We start from the raw sequence: 10,151 nt of genomic DNA on the forward strand, positions 1-10,151 counted from the left end.
CAGAGTGAAAAGAAAAAACAACACTTGGAAATACCATCTCAGACAAGGGCCTCATAACAAAAGTTTACAGAATTGTACAGGGTTTCCACAAACAAACAAACAAATAAGACCCCAAAAACTGATAACCCAGTTACAAAATAGGCACAAGACATGGAAAGATTTTTCACAGAGGAAGACATTCAAGTGGCCAACAGACACATGAAGAAATGCTCAAAATCACTGGCAATAAGAGAGTTACACATCTAAACTTAGCCCAGTGGCAGTGGCAAAGTTTAACAAGGACAGCAAGCAAGAAATGTTGGAGAAAATGTGGAGATCTGGAAACTCTGTTGGGGGGGACCTTAAAATGGTACAACCACTGTGGAAGACAGTTTGGTGTTTCCTCAAAAAGTCGGACACAGAAATTCCATATGATCCAGCTATTCCACTGCTAGGAATATTGGTGGTGTTGTTATTGTCAAGTGCTCTCGAGTTGAGCACGACTTAGAGCAACCCTATGAACAAAAGACCTGAACCCTGTTCTGTAAATACTGTAGTTTCTCTTAAGTTCATAGTATTTCCAGAGGAATGCTGTTTTAGGAAGTGGATGACACGATGATAACTCCTGCTTCCAAGTCTGTCTTAATCTGGAAACTCCACCAAACACTGTCCACCATGGGTAACAATTACGGCATTCATTGGACACATCAACGTCACAGCAACCCCAAGTTATCTCAGTACAGCAAATGGACAGGCCAGTGCTGTACTACTTACCACCTTTTAAATAGAAAAGCTCTCCACCAGGTCCTGATTGACTCTAAATGAGAAGCTTCCAGCCCATGGCTCATTGTTTGCTAAATCTAGTAAATTCAATCAGCTCACACACAATTATGAACAAAATAAAACAAACAAACAAAAAAACCCCACAAACAACCAACCAAACAGTCCACATCAGAGCCTCAACAAAAACAAGAGAGTCCACCTTCAAGAATCCAACTGCTTCACACATCAGCCTCCATCCAACTGAAGACTTAGGGCCCAACCACAATTTAAATACAAAGGCCTTCCACCAGGTCCAAATCGACTCTAAACTAGAGGCTTCCAGACCATGGCTCACTGTTAGCTTAATCCAGAAAATCCAATTAGGAATATACACCAAGAAAATTAGAGCTGAGACACAAATGGAGATCTGTACACCAACATTCATAGCAGCATTATTCACCATTGTAAGAACATGGAAACAGTTCAAATGTCCAGTCACAAATGAATGAATTGAGAAATTGTGGTACATTCACATGATGGAATACTATGCAGCACTTAGGAGCAACAATTTCGAAAATTACTACATAACTTGACCGGAGAGCATTATGCTGAGTGAATAAATTCAGTCTCATAAAGATAAATACTGCATAAGATCATTATTGTAGAAATAGATAACTAGTAAAATGTGTGTGAGGATCCAAGTGGGAGAGCAGAAGTGTGAGGATGGATGGGGGAAATCATGGGGTAGCTCAATTTGGTGGCTGGAGGAGAAGGGGTAAAGGAAATGAGACAGATGCATCAGGGATCTGGAAAGACAGGGTAATGATGGGCATAGTTAAATGGTAATTAATTTTATAAACATAATGAATGTGCTCAAACTATGGCTGACTCTGAAAAGAATGGGAATCCCAGAACACTTGATTGTGCTAGTGCAAAACCTATACTTGGACTAAGAGCAACGAAACACTGCATGGTTCAAAACTGGGAAGGGCGTAAGCCAGGGATGTGTCCTATCTCTATACCTTTTCAATCTGTATGCAGAGTAGATTATCCAGGAGGCTGGACTCTATGAGGAGAAATGTGAGGTCAGGATTGGTGGAAGATCTATCAACAATCTGTGTTATGCAGATGACACCAGCCTGCTTGCTGAAACTAAGAAGGACCTGAAGCGCTTGCTGCAGAGGGTCAAGGACTTCAGCCTCCAATATGGATTGAGACTCAATGTTAAGAAGACAAAGATTCTCACCACTGGACCAATTGGTAGCATGAGGATGGATGGTGAAGAGATTAAGATTGTTAACAACTTTAGTTTGTTTGGCTCCACAGTCAACACTCTTGGCACCAGTAGCCAGGAAATCACTTGATACTCATCAGAGAGTTTAACAATGACTAGGGAGGATAGAAGAAGAATTGATGCCTTTGAGCTGTGGTGCTGGAGAAGAGTATTGAGTGTACCATGGACTGCTAAGAAAACAAACAGATTCACCCTGGAGAGGGTTAAACCAGGCTGCTCCTTGGAGGCAAGAATTCTGCAGCTTCATCTAACATACTCTGGACATGTTGTAAGGAGGGATCGGTCCTTGGAGAGGGACATCATGCTTGGGAGGGTGGAGGGACAGCGCAGGAGGGGAAGGCCCTCTATGAGGTGGATTGATTCAGTGACTGGGGTAATTGGGTGGGTGTGTCAGAGGCAGTGTGATGGGCACAGGATAGAGCAGAGTTTAGGGCTGTTGTACACAGGGTCTCTATGAGTCACAAGTGACTCGATGGCACATAATAACAGCAATGAATGTGAATGATTGTATGAAGCACAATGTGAATGAAGGATAATGTGAAACACAATGTATATAAACTTTGTAAGCAAACCAATATAAAATAAAAGTTAAAAAAACCTTTCTATATTTGAAAAATCTGTTGTCAAGGACCACTCCAAAGTGTTAATGAGTAAGAATATTAGTTTAAAGGCTAGGATGTGCCTAAACCCTACCATGGTATTTTCAATGGCTTTGAATGCCTCAGGAAGTTAGTCAATGAACAAGAATGACAGAAGGATCAATATCTTTGAACTGTCGTGTTACTGAATAATAGTAAATATCTATGGACTGCCAAAAGACCAAAGAAATCTGCCTTGGAGGAAGTGCAACTAGAGTGCTCCTTAGACACAAAAATGGTAAATTTTGATTCACATTGTCAGGAGGTGTCAGTCTTTGGAAAAAGACATCATGCTGGGACAGGTGGAGGATAAGAGAAAGAGGAAGACTGTCAACAAGTTGGATCGGAACAGTGAGTAGATTCTAGTATGGCAGAGATTGTGAGGAAGGTGCAGGATAGATAGGGCAAGGTTCAGGTTCAGATCTGTTGTTCATAGGGTGGCTATGAGTTGTAGTGAATTCAACAGCACCTAACAACAACTACTACTACTCTTTTAAAATGGTATGATCCAAGCAAGATGAAGCTGTTGATAGTTTCAATCTCCTCTCCATCATCTTGACACTGTCTATCAGTCCAGCAAGAAGAATCTTTGTTTTCTTGACATTTGGATGCAATCCATACCAAAGGCTGCATCCTTTGACCTTCTGAAACAAGCACTTCCAAGTCCTCCTCACTTTAAGCAAGCAAAGTTGTGTCATCCGTATAATGCAAGTTATTGATGAATCTCCTTCCAATCTTGACACCACACTCCTCTTCACAGAGTCCAGCTTCTCAAATAATTTGTTCAGCGAACAGATTGAATAGGTATGGAGAGAGAATACAACCCTAATGCACTCTCTTCTCAATTTTAAACCATGCAGTGTTCCCCTGCCTCATTTGCACAACAGCCAGGTATAGGTTCCACATGAGTACTATTAAGTGCTCTGGGACTTCCCATTATTCTTAATGTCATCCACAACCTGTTATGATCCACACAGTCAAATGCCTTTGTATAGTCAATAAAGGACAAATAGAGATTCTTCTGGTATGCCGTACTTTCAGCCAGGATCCATCTGACGTCAGCAATGATATCCCTGGTGCCACATCCTCTTCTAAATCCTGCTGGAACTTCTGACAGTTCTCTATCTATATACTATTCTAGCCATTTTTTCATTATCTTCAGCAGTATTTTGCTTCCATGAGCTATTAATCACATTGTTTGATAGTTTCCACATTCAATTGGATCACTTCTCTTGGGAATGGGAACATATATAGAGCTCTTCCAATCCATTGACCAAATGCCCTTCAAATTTTCAAGGCTGTTTTTGTTAATGGAAACAAGTCAATTGGTATTCCATCAATTCCTGGGACCTTATTTTTTTTTTGCCAACGCCTTCAAGCAGCTTCTACTTCCTCTTTAATTACCTTTGGCTCCTGTTAATACGGTTAGGAAATAAAGAGACATATTACACTGGGAAAATCTGCAGTTAGGAACCTCTCCAAATTATTGAGGAGTAGTGATATCCATTTGAGAACTAAGGTGCATCTGATCCAGGCTGTAGTCTTTTTGATTACTTGCTGAGAGCTGGACAGTGAATAAGGATGACAGAAAAAGAATTTATGCCTTTGAGCCTTGGTGTTGGAGAAGAGCACTGAACATTCTATAGATGGCCAAGAGAATGAACAGCTACGTCTTGGAGAGGGTATAGCCGGAGTGCTCTTTGGAGGCAGGAATGATGGGTCTTCAGCCTCCCATACTTCGGGCATTTTGCTAGGAGGTGCTGTTCCTTGAAGAGGGACATGATGCTGTGAAGGATGGAGTGTCAGTGAAGGAGAGGAAGACCCTCAACCAGATGGATTGATATGGTGACTGCTACTATGGGCTCTTGTGTGTTAGGAAATGTGAGGATGGCGCAGGACGGCACAGGGTTTAGGCCTTTTGTTCATAGAGTCGATAGCACCTAACAACAGCAACAATGGTATGATGTTTGTGGTGAAATGAATTTCTTTCTATGACTTTTGTCTTGGCTTCATGGGAAAACGAGCTTAGATTTCAGTCCCCGTCCAAACTCTGAGGAGTTACCTTTGTAAACAATTCAAGGCTTGATACATTTTGCCTGGCCATGAGTTGAGGCCTGCCCTGTGACTGTCATGATTTTGCAGAGGTTTTTGAGACAGAAATAACAGTAAGAAGGAAGACAACTAGCAAGAAGTAGTTGAAAGGGAAAATGAGAAGGCACACAGAGAGAAGAGGCAGGGAACCTCCTTAAAGCCGTAACACTGGGGACAGCAAGAGGCTCAGAAGGACCCGGTAGCAGGGTCACTTGTCCTGCAAAAAATGAGCATAGATTTTAGCTCCTAGACGTGACAAAACTTACTTTACTCACAATCACAGATGAAACTGTGTATTCCCTCCTCTGATGGCCTAGTGGCAAGAACCTGTACTGCAATCCTGAAGGTACGTGGTTTGAGGCCACCAGAGGCTCTGTGGGAAAAGGATGGGCAATCTCCTCCTGTGTGATTATCTGCCTCTGAAAACCCACCAGAGGGTCAGCTAATGGTCGGTTCCAACTCAAAGGTACACAGAAACTCTTCGATTATGGGTTGGTTTACTAATGCAATGTGACAGTTATGTAATGGTCCATGGAATCTGATAAACTGATCCGTTTTAAAGGACTAAGGGTGACATTCAACCATCTTAATCCAGTCACAGGCAATGTCCAATATAAAGGGAGTTCCTTCAGGTTGTAACCTGCAATACCTTTTTTCTTACAGGAGAGAAAAATAAAGAGAAGGGAGGGTTTGGGTACTAGCAAGCAAGAGGAGGTAGGAGCAGAGAGCATTCTTTGGGCAGAGAGATGCTTGTGTGACAAATCTTTTAAATCCAGGAAATGACTGATGTCAAACATATAGAGGTCGCCAAGGAATCCTGGGCTACAAATGCTGAGAGGAGACAAGGACCTTTCTCCAGAACCAACACCAAGGGAAAGCTTTTCCCAGATACAGCCCCCTAAGTCAGGTGCCAAGCCTTGTTTTATTTTGGTTGGGTGGGTTGATTGTTGTTGTTTTTTTATTTTTTAATAAAATTTTTATTTTATACTGGTTTTCTTACAAAGTTTATACACAGTGTTTTTAACACAGATATTTCCCATTTCCTTTACCAATCTCTCCCTCTACCATCAAAGCGTGCAACCCTCTGATTATTCCTCTTCCCATCCTGACCCCTCTGCTCCTTGGATCATCATACATGTTTTACTAGATATCTATTTCTACAATAATGATCTTATACAATATTTGTCTTTATTGGACTGAGTTAGTTCACGTAGCATAATGCTCTCCAGTCCCTCCCAAGTTATGTAGTAATTTACAAAATCATTGTTCCTGCGTGCTGCGTAGTATTCCATCAGGTGAATGTACCATAATTTCATTTTTCAATTGAAATTTTATTGTGAGTTTCTAAAGAACTTGGATTTCCATTCATTCATTGTTGCACATTTTCCTCCCTGCCCCCCTTCACTCCTCATTCACTTTTTTCTTTGGAAAAAAAGTTCTTTCATTGTTATACAGTCCCCCCACCCCAGAGCACTTTACTATGCAGCTCTTATTCTGGACTCTTGTCATACCAATAATACCTAATCATATATGGATAGAGAAGCTGTGGTATATTCACACAATGGAATATTATGCAGCACTGAAAAGCATAGAACTCACAAAATAGTATGCAAAATGGGTGACCATGGAGGACATTATGCTGAGTGAAATATCTCAGTCACAAAAAAAAACAAATACTGCATAATACCACTATTATAAAACAGGACTGACATGGGGTTTGGGGAGAAATTAAGAAAAGAGGGGATAAATAATGTACATGGCATTGAAACAGATGAGGGAGAGAACTGTATAAAAGGTGCTGAGCCTTGTAAACTTTGAGAGATTAAAGTTCTGTTCATTCAACTCATCAGTTTGTGCTAGGTCAGATACAGCAGCATTACATATCTAATACACGTACCTTTATTCTACTTTGTATTTCTGTCTGCACCACATTCCAGAAAATAGTAATAACAGCACTTGATATTTAAATAATTATGCATATGTCCTAAATTGGATTAGGGAGCTCTGATGGCATAGTTGATAGGGAGCTGTGCTGTTAACCCAAAGGAAACCCCTCTCTGACAGTTCCAATCCACCAGTGGTTCCAGGGGAGAAAGATGGGTGTTCTCTTCCTCTGCCGATTACAATCCTGAAAAACCCACTGGAGGGTGAGCTATGAGTCAGTTCCAACTTGGCATTAACAAGAGAGTGAATGAATGAAATTGGCTTAATCTTTTTAACTGCCCAACAGGAGAGAGAATCCTTACTGGATGAATCAGAAACTGAGGCACAAAACGCTTCTTCTCATCTTAAGGTCACAGACTCATTTGAAAGAGTGACTGGATTTGAGTCCAAAAGTCTGACTCCAGACCCACATCCTGACATCCCAGATCAGAGATAAATGGCTAAGGGAGGTCTTGCTGCATCTGTTGCCTTCCTGAAAACAAATGTGTAAGAAGAGCAGTGTTAACGGGAGGTGAGAGGGAGTGAAAGACATTCCAAACCAGTGTACACCAGGCAGGAGTCAGAATTCACACTGTCTGGGGAAGAACAAGGAGTTGCTCACCTTCATCTTCCCCTTCAGCAAGTGCAGGCACCTTCTCCATCCTTGTTTAGATCTCAAGTAGATTTTCAGTCAAGTTTTGTCATTGAATTATTTTGATAATGAGAAACCTCGAAGGCAACTGGAACATTTGATTTTAACCTGACAGATTAACAAAAACTAGTCCTCTCTCACTTAAAAACCCACCGAGTCAGAACTGCACAGGACTAACTCCCACTGGGATTGTGAGACTGTAACCACACAAGGGGGAATAGTGTATCTTTCTCCGTTTAGTCACTGCCAGATTCAAGCGGACAGCGAGGCACGTTAGCTGCGCGATTCTCTACAGACGACCCCACGAGAGCTCCCTAGTCTGGTTTTCAAGAAACAAAAGAATAACAACAACACTTTGGGGCAAACTTTTACTATTAGAATATATTGTCTTGGATGACTTGTCAAACGTTAAATGTCCATCTTAAGTGTGTGCCCCTAAGGAACACAGCATTGTCAGAATAACCACTATAACTCCGCCTTGAAATATACCGATGGAATTCTTTGGATGACGGTTGTCTTTTAGAAGAAACCTTGGTGGTGCAGTGGTTAAGTCTTTCAGGTCCAGCACCTGCTCAATGAAGCAAAGTTTGAGTCCAACTATGAGTTGGAATTCCATGACAGCAGGATGTACTCGTGTTCCTTGCAATACTATTCACAATAGCCAAAAAATCAGAACAACCTAATTCAGCTTATTAATGGATAAGCAAAATGTGATAAATACACACAATGGCATATTACTCAGATGGAAAGAGAACTGAAGTCCTGCTGTAACTTCAGTTATAACTTCTTATATAGTCCTGCTATATATACTGTAACACAGACGGACCTTGAAAACGTTACGCTGAGTAAAAATACGGCACTTACGAAAGGACAAATGCAGTGTGATCAAACTTACAGAAACAGATAAATGTATAAAGCCCAAAGCCTGTTTGTTTTTAACCAAAAATCGGGAGGCAAAGCAGAGGGGCAGTCATCCTTTGCATAACCTTGAGCAGGAGAGGATAGAAATAGGAAGTCCTGAACCAGCCTGAGCCCCTCCCCAGCAGCATCCAATCTGTAACCCTACATTTTATCTTGAGAAAGGATCTGAAGAGGAGGGGAGAAGGAGTGAAAGATTTTGACAGCTTCCCTTAATCTTCCAAATCAATGCACCAGGCAGGAGGGAGGAGTCAGGATTCACACCATCCAGGGAAGACTAAGGAACTGCCCCACTCTATCTCACCCTCTGCCGTGTTCACATCCGGCCTGGTTAGTTCTTGGGCTTCATAATGGATATCTCAAGCTTTTCTACAAAAATATTTTATCCATGTAAGCTGAGAGTAAACAAAAGCTTAACAAACTACGAATTACTGTGCCATTGGAACTGACCCATAGTTAGCCCTCCAGCAGGTTTTCAGAGGCTATATATCTCCCAAGATGGGACTGCCCATCCTTCTCCCTGAGAGCAGCTGGTGGATGTGACCTATCTTCGGGTTGGCAATAGTACTGTTAGGCCACCAGAGCTCCCTTAAAGCATAACATTGTTCCAAAACTCAACTCCCTGACTGGAGTTGGAACTGGCTGACCACAAGTCCCTACTGACCACGCCCAAAGCTCATCGTAAATCTCAACCCTGTTGTCTATTATTATTTCTGCCACTGTAATTGCTAAATCGAACTGTTCCTAGTTTATCCGGATTTGGCTGCTTTAGGTTTGCCGTGCAGCGAGCGATCCATCCTCTGGAAGCTTTCCAGGCACCCCACCAAGCAGTAACGGCCGTGTGTAAAGCGTGCACATGTGTTCTACTGTGTCCCCAGTGTGTCGTTCGGTGGTATGTCTGCATGCTCAAAACCTTACCGATCCAGTAATGCCAACAAGGTAAGTCGATCATACCAGACTTTAATCCACTTGCCGGGGAAAATGATAAACTTGTAAAACTGCTCTCGGTTAAATTTCCCTTGTGTTGAAGAGTGCGAGGCCTCCTCTAGGTCCTGACTCAGGTGCTTTTAGAAACAGAAAGAAACAAGACAGAGAGAGAAGCACATTGAAATGTCATAATCATAAATGCACACAGTAATTTAAAAAAACAACGTGAAGCAGATGTCCTAACTCAGAAATGCAAACCAATGCATTTCAGAACATTCTGAGAAAAGAAACATGATTTTTCAGAAAAAGTATTTTTTTTTGAGAGGCCACCATTTTTATTGAACCAGATTTTGCTCTGAACACAGAAAGAAGGCAAATCAAGAAACATGGATATTCAAGATCCCTTATATTATCTTTTCTTATGCTTTTCTGTATTAGTCAACAGTTTATGTTGGAAATTATATACAATGAAAGGTGGAAAGAAGCAATCACAGTTCTTTAGTTGTTGTTGTTGTGTATCAAGTCAGAACCAACTCACAGCTGACCATCCAGCGAGTTTTTCAAAGGCAGTAAATCACACAGGAAGATACTGCCGTCTTTCTTCTGTGGAGCAGCCAGTGGATTTGAACCAAGGCCTTTTGAATTGGCAGCACAATCCCTTGCCCCTGAGCCACCAGAGTTCTTTATTTAGTAAGGCATCACATGGCAAATAAAAAACACCATTACACGCTGAGAAAAGGGACCATGGGAGGAAGGGGAGACTTTTGTATGTTAGAGTGTTTAGTGGCATTACTTCTTTATTTTTTAAACAAGGGATCCCTCATTTTCAGTTTGCATCAGGTCCCACATATTATGCAGCTCAATCTGGTTTAGTCCATTCTGCAGCAAGCAGACTCTGGGTTAATCTTCCAAAATATAGTTTTGTTTTGTTTTTTAAATTTATGTTGTTTATTTTTCATTTCAATGA

At 41.4% G+C, this 10,151-nt stretch overlaps 1 protein-coding gene across 1 annotated transcript in view; it reads right to left on the reverse strand.

The window, feature by feature from the left end:
* PCNXL2 (pecanex-like 2 (Drosophila)) overlaps nt 1-10,151 on the reverse strand; it is a gene marked incomplete at its 3' end in the record, with an annotated part of 223,138 nt that overhangs the window by 112,391 nt on the left and 100,596 nt on the right. The window contains exon 10 of the mRNA XM_006898055.1: nt 9,176-9,321. Coding sequence (XP_006898117.1) covers nt 9,176-9,321 — 146 coding nt within the window. The remainder of the gene's footprint in view (nt 1-9,175; nt 9,322-10,151) is intronic.

Source organism: Elephantulus edwardii, unplaced genomic scaffold (assembly GCF_000299155.1).
Source record: "Elephantulus edwardii isolate Elephantulus edwardi_28Jun2011 unplaced genomic scaffold, EleEdw1.0 scaffold00218, whole genome shotgun sequence".
In the NCBI taxonomy this organism is placed as follows: Eukaryota; Metazoa; Chordata; class Mammalia; order Macroscelidea; family Macroscelididae; genus Elephantulus; species Elephantulus edwardii.